At 59.2% G+C, this 13,692-nt stretch overlaps 4 protein-coding genes across 4 annotated transcripts; 2 read left to right on the top strand and 2 right to left on the bottom strand.

Annotated features, from left to right (window-relative positions):
* Window positions 1–764: 764 nt before the first annotated feature.
* Window positions 765–2,811, bottom strand: SPBR_00336 (signal recognition particle subunit SRP68; the record flags this gene model as incomplete). Its single annotated transcript, XM_040758655.1, has 2 exons — window positions 765–2,547; window positions 2,618–2,811. The coding sequence occupies 2 exons, from the start codon at window positions 2,809–2,811 to the stop codon at window positions 765–767; spliced, it is 1,977 nt and encodes a 658-aa protein (XP_040618204.1).
* A 742-nt stretch (window positions 2,812–3,553) lies between these two features.
* Window positions 3,554–7,552, top strand: SPBR_00063 (uncharacterized protein; the record flags this gene model as incomplete). The annotated part of the gene is made up of 2 exons (XM_040758383.1): window positions 3,554–3,567; window positions 3,721–7,552. The coding sequence occupies 2 exons, from the start codon at window positions 3,554–3,556 to the stop codon at window positions 7,550–7,552; spliced, it is 3,846 nt and encodes a 1,281-aa protein (XP_040618205.1).
* A 350-nt stretch (window positions 7,553–7,902) lies between these two features.
* On the bottom strand, window positions 7,903–10,846 carry SPBR_00154 (uncharacterized protein; the record flags this gene model as incomplete). The annotated part of the gene is made up of 3 exons (XM_040758474.1): window positions 7,903–9,480; window positions 9,832–10,371; window positions 10,442–10,846. 3 exons carry the CDS (start codon window positions 10,844–10,846, stop codon window positions 7,903–7,905), a joined length of 2,523 nt encoding a protein of 840 aa, XP_040618206.1.
* Window positions 10,847–12,783: 1,937 nt separating this feature from the next.
* SPBR_01004 (uncharacterized protein) lies at window positions 12,784–13,458 on the top strand (the record flags this gene model as incomplete). Its single annotated transcript, XM_040759323.1, has 1 exon — window positions 12,784–13,458. The coding sequence occupies one exon, from the start codon at window positions 12,784–12,786 to the stop codon at window positions 13,456–13,458; it is 675 nt and encodes a 224-aa protein (XP_040618207.1).
* Between the last annotated feature and the right edge of the window lie 234 nt (window positions 13,459–13,692).

Below are 13,692 nucleotides of genomic sequence, written 5' to 3' on the forward strand. Positions count from 1 at the left end.
CCCGACCGCCCGACAGGACGAGCTTGGCATCGCCAGCGACAGCAGATCAAAAAAGAAACAAAAACAACAATTGGGACGAGGAAACAAAAAGAAATGATGGGCCTGGGATCCTTTTGATTTTTTAGCGCAATCTGTGGTTTTATAGATTTTCCCCCGGTGTTCTTCCATTTCATCATGTCATTTCCATCACCTAAACGCCTTCATTTCCTCTCTTCATCTCCATCTCCACCATCTTTCACATCTCTCTCCATGTATCTCCTCTCTGTACTCTATACATTCATGATTTCATTGTTATATCCATTTTGAATCTCGTTCGTCTCTTTGAGAGCATATGTTGTGGACGAGTCTCATGTGGTCTGGATCGACGTTTTGTCTGCCAGACTCACGACACGTTGGGGCGGAACGGACAGCGAGGGCAGGCACAATAGGCGGGAAAACGCGGCGTTTACGAGCATTTAAACAAAGTTGTTTACGTTTGTTTTATGTTTCTCATTAGGAACAGACAGAGGCAAGACACAAAGTTGAAAGGCCTGGGCAGTGCAGCGCATGCTCTTCTTTCCTTGTCGCTTTTTACTTTGATCCACCGTGCCTAGCAAGCTTGACTGGCTTGCGGTCATCTATTTACATATAAACATAATAGACATATCCCCACTCATTCTTAAGGTACCCGTAAGGATCATGCTTTGCCTTTTCATGCTGTAGAAATATGAGAGAAAAAGTGTGAAAGAAGAAAATGTAAGGTTCGTAGATACACAATCATCGTCTTATCTCTTGAAACCGAACCAGCCACGCTTTTGCGGCTGTTCCTGCTGGGGCGGCGGCGCGCCCGAGGCCGTTGGTGCCGCCTGCTGGCTGCTCTCGCTCTTGACAGCCGCTGCAGCACCACTGCCGGCCTTGCTCGGGTAGTCAATGTAGTTCCATGCAATGTCGAGGAAAATGGGCTTGACGGGCACGGCCTGTATCCGCGGCGGGTAGGACACAATGTTGTCGAGGTCGACGGCGCCCGGCGGGTATTCGCCGAGCGTCTCGGACAGGGCCAGCGCGCCGGCCTTGCTGGCCGCAGCGCCAGCCGCTGGCTGCTGTTTCTCAATGTCGACCAGTGCACGAGTCCGCTGGAGCTCGGCCTGCAGCAGGGCCTGCAGGAAGGCGACGTCGTCGGCCGAGACGTGGATGCTGCGCAGCGGCGAGTCCTGTGTCTGGCCGCTGCCCGTCGCCTTGCGCGCACCGCCGGTGGCGGCCTTGGCGAGGACCGGGGCCGCCGCATCCGCCTGGTCGTGGGCGTACTTGACGAGGGCCAGGGCGTTGGCCGCATGGCCGGCCAGCGCGTGCGAGCGGGCAACGGCGAGCGACTTGAGGGCGACAAAGTACTTGGCGGTCGCGTCGAGCTGCTCGGCCAGCTCCACGTCGGCGGCGACGCCGGGCAGCTCCTTGACGGTCTCGAGGCTCTGGAGCGTGCCGTCGTAGAGGACAAGCTTCTCCTTGAGGCGCGCCAGCAGGCGACCAGGGGCTTCGGGGCGCGCCACAGCCGGCTTGCCCTTGGCCTTTCTTGTGACGACGGGGGCCGACTGCACGACGGCGCCGTCGTGCGGACCCGTCAGGACACGGTTGCGGCCAATGCGGTCGCTGATCATCTCGTAGTTGGCGGCGGTGCGCGCAATGTACAGGAGCTGCACACTGGGGTCGCTCTGGGGAATGCCCTCGTTGCGCAGGTCGTCGATGGCGGCCTTGGTGGCGTCGACGGCGTCCTGGCTGACGGTCAGCACGTCGTCGTAGGCGGCCGCCTTGTCCTTGGGGGCCATGCGGGCGCCGCCGGCCACCAGCTGCGCCTCGAGGCGTGCCTTGGCCAGGTCGAGCGCGGCCCACGCCGAGGCAATGGCGGCGTCCTCGATCTTGACCTCGCGCGACCGCCACGTCAGCGTGCGCGTCGAGGCCACGACGCCACCCACAGTCCCTGGCGCAGCCGCCTCGAGGCTCTCGATGCCGTCGGCCGTGGCGGCCGTCTTGGGCTGCAAAATGGCCGGGTCGATCTGGTTGACAGAGGCGACGAGCGCCGACGTATCCGGCGTGGCGGCGACGCTCGTGGCAGACAGGAGGGCCTCGCGTGCGACGATGGGGATGGGCTTGGAGCGCGGCATCTTGAGCTGGTAGGCGGCGTACCGCAGCGACGGCTCAATGGTCTCGGCGAGCAGGTCGCGGAAGATGTCGGCGCGCGTGGGCGAGGCGGATGAGAGGGCACTGTAGATGGCCCAGACGGCGGCGTAGTTGGCCAAGCACAGCTCCCAGGCCTGCTTCTCGAACGCGGCGGCGCCCCGGAGCATGGCGGCATAGGCACGCGCCTCCAGACGGTCAACGTCGCTGGCGCCGCTGGCATCGTCCTGCAGCAGATCCGACAGGCCGGCGGCGTACTTGGCGGCCTTGTCGAGACGCGAGACAATGTGCGAGCGGGTGTGGCCGGTGATGCCTTTTTTGTTGGAGGCATGGGCCGCCTTCATGGCCATGGCCTGGGCGAAGGCGCGCTCGGCCGTGAGCAGTTGGAGTCGTGCGTAGCTGAGCAGTCAGTAAAGAGTCGAACAGCTTCCCCCCCACCCAAAACATCAGAGAAAACAGAGAAACACACCTCACGTCTGCAGCCACCTGCTCGGCCGTGATGTTGTTCGCATTGTGGTTGTATTTGCCCCGATGCCGCGTGGCCACGCGCAGCTTTTTCCGGATATTCAGCAGACGGTGCGCCAGCTGTGTGCGGTAGGTGCTGTAGTCGCCGTACAGCAGGGCCTTGTCTCTGGACGAGACGACAAACTGTGTGATATCCATTGTGCGGTCTTCCTCTTTGCTATTTCCTTTCTCTCGTCTGCCGTCTTCCTCTCGTCGCTCCTCGTGACAATCGCCAGGGCGGAGCAGAGAGTGAGGCCGTCTGCGTGCGTCCTCGGTCGTCCACAGCGGATCGAGCGTGCGGCTTGTCGTCGTATGGTCTGCGAGGGCGGTGTGGCCGGTCGAGAGTCTGAGAGATGTGTGCTATCCCGTTCTCCTATTTTCTATTTTGCTGCTTCCTGTTTGTCTTCTGCCAAATGTGTGGGGTTGATATCGACAGCGTGTAAATTTGCTAGCACTGTTTTTTCCTTTCGTTTGGCAGCAGCGAGTCTCGTGCCCCACCTTCTCAGAATGCTTCTGTGCGCCTGTCGCTCCTGCCCAAAGCGACGGCGTCCAGTGGGTCGCACCCGCCATCTGCTACAGCGTTGTACGAGGGAAGGTACGGATCATTCATTGGCCGCTCCGGCGCAAAAGCTCCAGTAGCTTGGGCACCTGCCATCAATGCACCTGCCAGCCGAACATAACATCGGACCACTACCCCATCGAAAAAATGTTAGTATGAACGTCCATCTGTAGATGCATCCATTCCGCCTGGGAGCCCACCATTTGCCGCCAAACAACACCACGGCCTGACACAGCCACACGTTTTGAACTGGGCACTGCGACAGTCGACTGTGGTGCAGAACAAAGCGTGCACCCACACAAATCTCTTCGTCTTTCCATCGCCACGCGGAGCTCTGTTTATATGCACGTGCTAAAGTGAGGCTTCACGTTTTTCGTCGCCAGCAATTCCACGCAGCTTGCTTCTGCTCTGTTGCTCTGCACCGGCTGGGGCTCTCGACCGACCAACAGACCCAAGTGGCATTGGGCTTCTTCGGAATACCTCTCGACCTGCCCATAATGTGTCCATAGCCTGCTCGCCAGCCGACAACCGTCCTCCCATCTCACGGCATACACGCCGCCATCTTGCCACCTTGCCGACGACGGCCGCTTCGACCTGATGCCGCTGCTCGACCGCACAGCGGCCGGGCTGGAGCCGGCCGGGCTCCAGCGGCTGCTGCCCAACGTGTCAAAAGCCAGCGGCACGTCGTCTGGTGCCCTGCAGGCCCTGTTGTCACAGCGAGGAATGCACGGATCCGATCCGCGAGACGGCTATTTCGACATGTACACTCCAGAGCTGTCCCAGATCGAGCCACTCAATGCCTCGGCCTTTTTGCTCGACTTCCTGTACCCAAAGGGCAGCTTGACCTTTGTCCGGAGGCTGTCCAGAGCCACAGACCGCCGTGGCCGGGCAGACAGCTCAACCACCGCACCCACATCCACGAATCCTACGCAGACCGCAAATTCCCCACGAAAACCAGCACCGACACGGCACTTTCGATCCCTCCTCTCCTCCTCTGCTGCTGTATCCGATGGCGCCCAGGTCCAGAGCCATCCAACGGCTGCGGCTGATCACGCTTCTCACAGAGCCACGGATCTGTTTCGCAGCGACGTTAGCGGTCGGGCTCGGGCGCCTCGTGAGGACCAGGGTGCCGTTCTTGCCGACCTGACGCAACTCGTCCAGCTGCGGCCGACAGCCACCGACCACGACGCCTTTGAGCGGGTGTGGGACCTGTACAGCCGGCTGGACGACGGGCCGCAAAAGACGGCGCTGAACCGCGCGGTCCTGCAGTTTCTGACGCCGTCCAAGCGGCCGACGGAAGCACACAGGGTCCTGCGTCTCTTTGAAACGATTGACCCGTCGCAGTGGGACGCCGCCACTGTTGCCGCGGCCATCAACACCCAGCTGCGCCTCCGAAACCGGACGGAAGCTCTCGCCATCTTCCAGCGCAGCACCGCCACGGGTGCTTGGGCAGACGGCGCAGCACCCGGGCTCGACCTGCTGATCGCAAACGCCCTCAAGACGCTCTCGTGGGACGCCATCTCGGCCGCGTGGAGCGTCTACAAGAAGAAGACCGGGCGGGTCAAGGCCGAGGAGCCGCTGCTCACGGCCGTTGTGGAGCTGCTGGGCCTGCAGGACAAGATGCAGATGTTCGCCGAGTTTATCGATATGGCGGCCCAGAAAACACAGAAGCCGGAGCATCCTGAGCCGCCGGAGCAGCCAGAGCTCTCAGAGTCGCCTGAACAGCTCGCGGCCCTCGAGCTGGCTGAGCACAACACCGACCCGGCCGAGCGCCTGGACCTCGAGTCCCTCAAAGAGGCATTCAAGGCCATTCTCGAGGCCTCGCTGAACCGCCTCGACCCGGACGCCGCCTTGCCCCTCGTGCGGTCTCTGACAAACCCGCGTGTCCTCGAGAACTTCATCCAGGTCCTCATCAACAACAAGCGCTTCGACCTGGCAGCACAGGCCTATGCGGAGTACCGCGTCATGCCCAAGTTCCGGCCGCACACGTCCACCCTCGCCGCCATGGTGCGCCACGTCTACTACCCACACAACGCTCGCGGCATGGAGGAGGTGCTCAAGGACTGGTACAACGCCAAGGGCCGCCTCAGCTTCTGGGGTTACCAAAAGTACCTCGCCTTTTACGCGTCGCGCGGCGACGTCACATCCGTCTACCGCCTGTGGGACGAGTTCACCACCGTCTATCCCACGGCCATTGCGAGCGCCCAAGACACCTTTGCCCACCTGCTCAAAGTGCACGCCGTGCGCGGCGACCTGGCCCAGGTCGAGCAGGTCTTCGCCGAGACGTCGGACAAGTACAACGTGAAGCCCAACATTATCTGCTGGAACATCCGTCTGCACGTCTATGTCGAGCGCGGCCACTATGCCAAGGCCATGCAGATCTTCGAGGACCTCTGCGAGGCTGTCGCGCCAGACGACTACAGCTTCAGCACCATCATGTCGATTGTCGGCGGCCGCGGCGATCTCGAGCTCGTCTCGGACCTGTATTGGCTGGCCCAGCAGTGCGGCGTGAAACTCACCGAGGCCATCGTCGACCCCATTGTCGAGGCCTACTGCCAAAACGAGCGCTACGACGACGCCGAGCGCCTCTGCGTCACCACCACGCGCGACGGCACCGTCGGCGGCAAGCCGTACACGGCGCTCTGGAACACGCTGCTGCACCACCACGCGCTCCGCCACGACCTGGTCGCCGTCAACCGCATCCTCAACGTCATGACCCGCCTCCACGTCAAGTACGACGGCAACACCTACAGCGCCCTGCTCTTTGCCCTGGCGCAGTGCCGCCAGCCCCGCCGCGCCGTCGAGCTCCTGCGCACCGCCCAGGAGGACGGCATCTTCCGTCCCGAGGCGCATCACTACACCCTGCTCATGATGGCCTACATTCGCAGCAAACAGCCCCACCGCGCCCTGCAGGTCAACCGCCTCATGCACCACATGGGCTTCCAGCGCTCCAGCCAGCAGGTCCAGATGGTCATCAAGGCCTTTAGCCAGTGGCAGGACTTCCCCAAGGGCGACGCGCCCGCCGAGGGCGGCCTGAGCGCCACCGAGCGCCGCGATCTGTTTGCCAAGGCGCTGCGCGAGTTCCAGCGCTCGCTCCATGTACAGGACCGCCGGGACGCGTCCATGCCGTCGCGCGCCAAGGAGGCCGTGGGCCGCGACGCCGCACGCATGCACCTCGGCGCCGTCCGCCGCTTCTCGTTTGTCCTCTTTATGCTGCTGCAGGCGCGCGACTTTGCCGGTGTCGAAGAGGTGATGCAGCTGTACAAGTCCATTGCGCCCGCCGACGAGCGCCAGCAGCCCCTGCCGCTGAAGCTGTGCAACGCGCTCATGCTGTCCGACTACTACGAGGGCCGTTTCGACCGCGTCAAGGAGATGTGGCAGAACATCCTGGCCCGCACCCAGGAGGTCAGCCGCCCGCAAACCTTCAAGACGACGCGCCTCGAGTCCATCCTCGGCCACGCCAAGGGCGACCATGCTGAGACTGGCATTCCGGCCGCCCCTGCCGCCGGCCAGGAGTCGAAGGAGGACCGGCCCGTGGTCGCCAGGTTGCGGTACGGCCTGACGGACCCGCTCAAGACCATGCAGCGCCTGTACGCTGCGCAGCGGGACCCGGAGGGGCTGATGAACCTCGTCAACAACGACGCCCTCGCCAATGGCTTCTTGCTCGACAACAAGAACTGGAACCATTATGTGCAGCACCTCGCCCGCCTCGGCCGCACGCGTGAGGCCTTTGCCGTCTGCGAAGAACAGCTCATGGGCCAGTGGAGCGGCTTTGCTCCTCTCCGTGCCCTCCATCGCCTGCGGGGGGACGAGGACGGCAGCCTTTCTGGCATGAAACAGCAAGCACAACAGCCCCTGTCGTCGTCATCACTGCCGCAGACACAGAGCAGGGTACCATCGGAATCACAGTCTCCCGAGGCGCGGGATGCCGACTCGGACGGCAACGCCAGGACCAAGGAACAGGACATGAACAAGACGGGCAGCGCCAGCCCACGCATGTCGCGCCTGAAGCGCATCCGCGAGAGCGCCACCCGCTACAACCGCCCCATGACCTACACCTTCATGGTCCTGGCCAAGGCGTACCTGGAGCTCGAGCAGATGGCCGTGTGGTCGTCGGCCGCCGAGCGGCAGTTCCACGAGCTGGGCGCCAAGAGCCCGCGCACGGTGCATGCGGTGCGGACCATGGTGCGCATGAACTCGCGTATCGAGGGGCGTGTGTTTGGCGGCAGTGACAATGTGGCCACCGACGTGGGCATCTTTCCACCAGCGGACATGGACCCTGCGCCGTCGGAGTCGGCGCAGGATAGTCGACAGCAACTCGCCTCGCAACGCGTCTTATGATATAATACCTCGCCATGAAACGAGTCAACAATAATGAATGAATGGTCTAATAGAGTGGGAAAAAATATACTCCTCGTTTGAGGACGCCGGCACATAAATATACAAATGTACATTAACCGAGGTATGTCTCTAAATGGAGAAAACCAGATAGATATTATGATAACCAGATATATATATATATATATATATTGAATTGATAGGATTGAGCTGAATTGGAGGGTATATATAATCCAATACGGCACCTTAATTTGTCCATCCAAAACGTGAACATAAAGGTAATACTATTGGCGGGAGATGGTCGGTGGATTGTCCCATTCGACAACAGATTCACCATCGTAGGAAGCTTATTCTCAAATGTCAGGGGTCTCTTTGTCAGCTTCCTCTGGAGCCATGTTCTTCTCAACTTCGAGTGACCGCAGGCGCTGCGATAGGAGTCCCTCGCAAGCAGCGGGGCTACCGCTTACGAAAGCGTTTCCGCCATAGCCGATATCGCCTTTACTGAGCTTCTTGTACAAAGGCAAAGCAGGAGACGTGACCGTCGTGGTTCCTGTAGAGCTGCTGCTGCTGCTTTCTTCCATGCTGTTCGAGTTGTGGCTCTTGCCGGTAGTTGTCTGGTCCAGACTGTTTGCAGGACCAAATCCGAGTGCTGCAACGGATGGCGAACCCAGTGGCTGGTCAAACCTGACGAAAGGACGACCGCCAATCGTATTGCTTTCAGTCTGGTCGAAAGGCAGCTGACCGACTATACCGTGGTTGGACCAAGAGTGCGAGGACACAGCAGGCTTTGGTAAGGCCGATTGCGTTGGGGTGGCGGGCACAAGTGGGTGCTGGACGCCAAACGCGTCAAAGGCTTGCGACACGGCATTGGCAGTGAATGACAAACCCGAGCTGCGCCGTCGGTACGCTTTCTCGGCTGCAAGAGCGGCGCCCGGGCCGTTCCCGCCCACGTGGTAACCACTACCACCGGCAATACCCGCAGGCGGGTGCATCACGCGGATGGGTTTGTAGGGCGAATAGAGGGGCTCAGGAAAGGTCAGTTCGTTTCTCAGCTTCTCTTTTCCGTCCGGTACGCGATTGGCAAAAACAACACGGATGCTTTTGTAGAGATAGTAGCGCCCACGCGAAGGACAGCAAATATGCAAGTGAATCAGGTACCGCAAAATGGGGCGATCAGATGACGTGTCGCTCGTGGCTGGCAGGTTGTCGATAATCGGACCGGCCGAGTAACTGCGCTGTCGAATGAACGTTTTCGTGCCTGCCTCCATCCCGGTCAAGTCATAGGGGACCAGGAACAGCTTGACGGCCGTTTTATTCTGGTTCTTGATGATGATTTGAAGTTGGCCCTGTTCTGGAATGCGGTAGGAGCCGCCCGGTGGGGCTTTGGGGCCATGCGGACGTCTCTTATGAGAACGAGATGCAGTAGCAATTGGTTTGTTCGCCTCTGTATCGGAGAGATCGAGTCGCTCCACATGCATGTCTTCCATGACAATCTCGTCTCCATTCGGATTGCCCTCCACTGGACGGGCAAGATTGTGGATTTCTCCCGCATTGGCTGTGCCGTTCGTTCCACCCTGCTTGAACTGCGCCGGCCGGGTGCGCGAGGCGGTCCGTCGACTGGGCATCATTGCCTTGCGTTTTGATCGTTGCTCGGCGCCTGAATTGGGCAATCCATTCTCGAGGTCGACCATGCCCACATAGGGACTGGGGCCGTCTTCGGCTTTGGACCGGCCGTAGGATGTTGTTGCGTAGCTGTAAAAGACGGCTGAGAATGGAAGCGTGACGTGTGCTGGGCAGCGGAGACCGGGTTTGCACTTGGCTCCCAGGCCCAGAACGCCGATTTGAGCGAGGAAATCAAGCGGCTTCGACGGCGTTGTAGACATACGGCCACGGAGAATGCTCTCTTCGTAAGAGCCAACCATGGACGCATGCTGAAGGGGGGACGAGTCCAAGGTGAACGACGGTCTTCGGGAACGTGAGAGTAGCGGTGTCTGAGGAGTAGATGCGGAGTTTAAAGTCGGAGGGAAATGGTCGATATTGTAGTTGGAGATCGTAGAAAGTGATCTACGAGGCTGGTGTGCCTGGTAGGGAAGCGTGTTCTCACGGCGTAGGTTTCCTGATAGTGGGCGGGGGAGCGGGTGAGATATTATTGGGACAGAGTAAGGGGATGACTGCAAGTGGCGATTGTGAGAGAATGTCAGCGTATGCCGCCTTGCATTCGCTCTACTGCCAGCGGCTCTCTGTGTCGGGCTGCTGCCAAGGGCAATGTCGATGTGGTCCACGGGGAGGCTGCTATCCGCCCCGTCGTCTTCGTCGTAGTTGCTCTGGGACTGCACAAGCGGGCTCGTTGGTGGCATGTAGACAAAGCTCGAGGAGATTGACGACGACGGTGACGGTACATTGGATCGGAACACACCAAGTTCCGCCAGCGCAGACGTAGGAGGAGACCGGTGATCGAACGAAAATGGCGCGTAGTGCCGAGGCGGTGAGGTTGCTACCCAAGGCGAGGGAGAGACGTCTGCCGCAGGTCCTGGCCGGGGTAGTCCGGTAGGGCGGGCTTCCGTTTCTTCAGACGTTCGGGCCTGGCGCCTACTGGACGTGCTCTGAGTGAAATCGCCGCTGTGCAAAGCCGACCGTGGCCGTTCGATATTCAGGCCGTCTTCCAGTCTGGCGGCAGCCTCGGCGTTGTGGTCGTGCGCCTCCAATGGAATCCGTTCAGGGGTGATATCGGCCGCAGGAAGCAGCGTGGTTGACGTTATTGTGTCTGCCGATGGAGGCCTGGGACTTTGAGTAGGAGTCCGCTTGTGATACATTGACCCGACCTGCGCGGGAGAGTATCAGCAAAAGGTATCCTGTTATCAGGAGCTGTTGACAGTACAGAGGAACACTCACATGTCGGTTTGGGATCCAAGTCGGGCTCTCGCCTCGCTTGATCCTTTCGATTAGCTCCGCTCGATCGGTGACCTGCTCAGAGGCATCTCGACTGGGCGGTGTGCGGGGCGGTGATGGGTCAGCAAATCCGTGCTGGGCGTCGGAGGCCGGCGAAGGCTGTAAAACAAACGATCGAGGCAGGGGTGACGGAGTGTCTGGGAGCGGTCCTTCGCACAAGTCGGTCCGTATGCTCTCTTCGGACATCCGACGGGACACAAAGGGAGATGTGGGAATGGAGATGGGTTTTGAGGGAGTGCTGACACGTTCGGATTCCGAGGGAGGTGACGGCCGTGGCGGTGGAGAGGGTTCCTTTGGAGGAAGCTCGCCGCTTTGGGCGAGTTCCATCGTATCCTCAAACATCGGCATGTTGTCAGGGAGCCCTGGTGGGAGCTCAGACTTCAGGGATCGATTTTGGACGAGAGCGAAGGAGACGAAATAGGCGTGATTCAGCTGCCTGGTGATCCGATCCCCGTCTCCGGCTCAGACGGGGAGGATCAAGCAGTAAAGTCAAACAGATATTGGTGACTGGTGGAAAGATAAGGACAGTGTCTGGTGTGGTGATATTCAGATCATGCTGGGAATCGTTCTGTGAGAAGCTGAGGCGTAGCGAGTTGTCGAGTTTAAAAGCCTGTTTGAACACGCGAGGGCAACAGCATTTGCCAGGGTGAATGCTTGTGAGAACCACCAGGTTGTATGTGAAGAGGAGAGTGAAGATCACGTTTTCGAGCCCAAGCGAAACAGCACAGCGTCCGTAAAGGCTTTCGATCTTGCAATAAAGGTTAGCTCTGCCCGTGGTCGTTGTCTGTGCAGCCGGTGGATAGGTGCGGCCTCTACTGTCGGTTGTGCATGGGCAGGTGCGTCTGCATGCAGGTGTATGCAGGGAAAGCCAGCCTAACGAAGCAGCGGTCAACTGTGAACGGCTGTGAATGGCATCGTTGGTGGAGATAATGGCGCCGGACCGGTTTCGGCGTTATGGTCGTTCTGGAGAAAGAAAGTGGAGAGCGCTGGGGAGAAAAGGAAGGTCGTTCATGAGACAATGGGCGATGGCCAACGCCTGAAGGGCTATGAAGGGATATGCGGCATGCAGTTGAGATAGAAATAAGTAGATGTGAGGAGAGGATGTTATGAAAAGAGAGGAAGAGGGCATAGAAGTAGGACGAGAATTGAGTGCTGTTGCATCGCATGGGAATGAGGAAGCAACGACTGGACCGGGACAGGCAGGAGCAGAGGAGGGCCTGGGTTTGTGGCCCACTAGGACTGGTCAAAGAGGAAGGCGTGACGCTCGCTCATCTGCTTTTATTGACGTCAGGGCGAACTGGTTTAGCTTGCGGAGTGGTGCATGAAGCAGGAGCAAGCCCAACGCCGGCAGGAGCAAACTTGGTCATACGCACAATAAGTACTATGTTTGGGAAGCGACCACCAACTGCCCCAACCGACTCATATTGGGTTTAACGCCCTCCCGTCAGTCAATCTAAGGAAGGCACGGAGCATAGTTATGCAGAAGCGACTCAAAAGTGGCAACCGCTCCTCAGTCCACTCTCTCTCGTGTGCCCTACTCCGTAATTGCTTGCTGTAACGCCACTGCGAACAGTGTGACTCAAAGATTTCGCTGGCAAAAGGTGCACGCATCAAAACGGAAAGTGCCCCACATGCTCCCACCCAATTGGCACTGAAACAACTCGCTGTTGAGCACTATCTGACCCCATTAATACCGCCCATTAAAAGTCAGTGGGTCTGGCGCCCATTTAAAACACGAAACAAAAATCGGGGTTCTTCATAGCACCACCTTTGAACCTGCTGTGTTTTGTGCTAAAAGAAGCAAAGCCTCAAGCCAAGCCACAGTACGCTAACAAGCACCCGTACGGTTGGCTCATTAATAGGGCCCAAAAGACCTGCAAAGATCCCAAGCGAGACGCCCCAAAAAGCTGGCCGACTTTTACTGCCGGTAGAAAGAGGACTGTATAATGATGATGGGAGTCAAAAATAGGGAATGAGGCCAGGAGACTAAGTTGGGGAGACGAACATAGTGTCATCGACAGGACTCCTTCTTGCAGGCAAACTGGCACCTAAAATAGGGGACATTGGGCGTTATTTTGGGGCATTGCCGCCTAAGCCGCCTGTAGCAACAGAAGACAGCCCCTAATGGATGGGACCATAATTATCGATAAGTCCCATCTTATCGCGACCGCCAAAAAAATAGTCGGCGAGTGTCTGCACGGCGTGTCCAACGGCACCTGGACATCGACGACCACCTGCACCCCCTCTATTGCAACCACAAGCCTCACCTCACACCCACAAATACAATGGGCAAACGATCAGCCGACGACGCAGGCAGCAGTGCCGCCGCACCCCACAAGGCCAAGCGCTCCCGCACCGGCATCCGCGCCGCCCTGCCCACCTCGGACGATGCCTGGCGCCGGAAGCTCGAGCGTGCCAAGGAGTCCAACGTGATCCGGGCCAAGACGCTGCAGACGTACGCAAAAGTGAAGGCGCGGGCGCTGGCGGCGGAGGATGCAAAGGCAGCATCAAAAAATGTAGCCGGTGAGGACGAGGCGGCGGCGGCGGTGGCGGCAACTGCACCCATGCACCCTGAGCGCCAAGCACGCATCGACGACGCAGAGGAAGCGGGTGGGAGTGGAAGGGACGACAAGCCGGCCGAGCGACGGCGTCCACAGCGCGGCCCTGGGGCCCGGCCGGCGAAACGGCCACAGTCCTTCTTCCAGAAAGCCCAAGAGGAGGCGGCACAGAAAAAGGCCGAGGCCGAAGCACGACGGGCTGAGTTTGAGCGCAGGGCAGCTGAGCGTGAAGAGGCGCGGGCGCGGCGGGCACGGCACCAAAAGGCCATGGCCAAGGCACGGCGGGTGGATACACACAGAGGTAGTCGACACGGCGGCGGTGGCGGAGACAACCAGCGGCGGAAACTCGGTCGCGAAAGTGGAGTGCTGCTCGATCGAGTGCGCAAGATGATGGGGAAATAACTGACTGTCTGGGCACATCTGTTTCTTTCTTGTATACATACTATTTTGCCATTGTTTCTACCTTAGCATAGCACGGACATCAAAAGCGTCAAGGGAATCGCCTAGTAAAGCTCACACAAACTTGCATTTTAAAATATAGCATAGACTTGATCTTTTGCAAAGAGGAAAACAGCAAACGGATATCATTAAATGTCCTGTCATTGAACGAAGAAAAACAACATGCTTGCCCGCCCT

This window comes from Sporothrix brasiliensis (assembly GCF_000820605.1).
Source record: "Sporothrix brasiliensis 5110 chromosome Unknown Cont19, whole genome shotgun sequence".
Taxonomy (NCBI): domain Eukaryota; kingdom Fungi; phylum Ascomycota; class Sordariomycetes; order Ophiostomatales; family Ophiostomataceae; genus Sporothrix; species Sporothrix brasiliensis.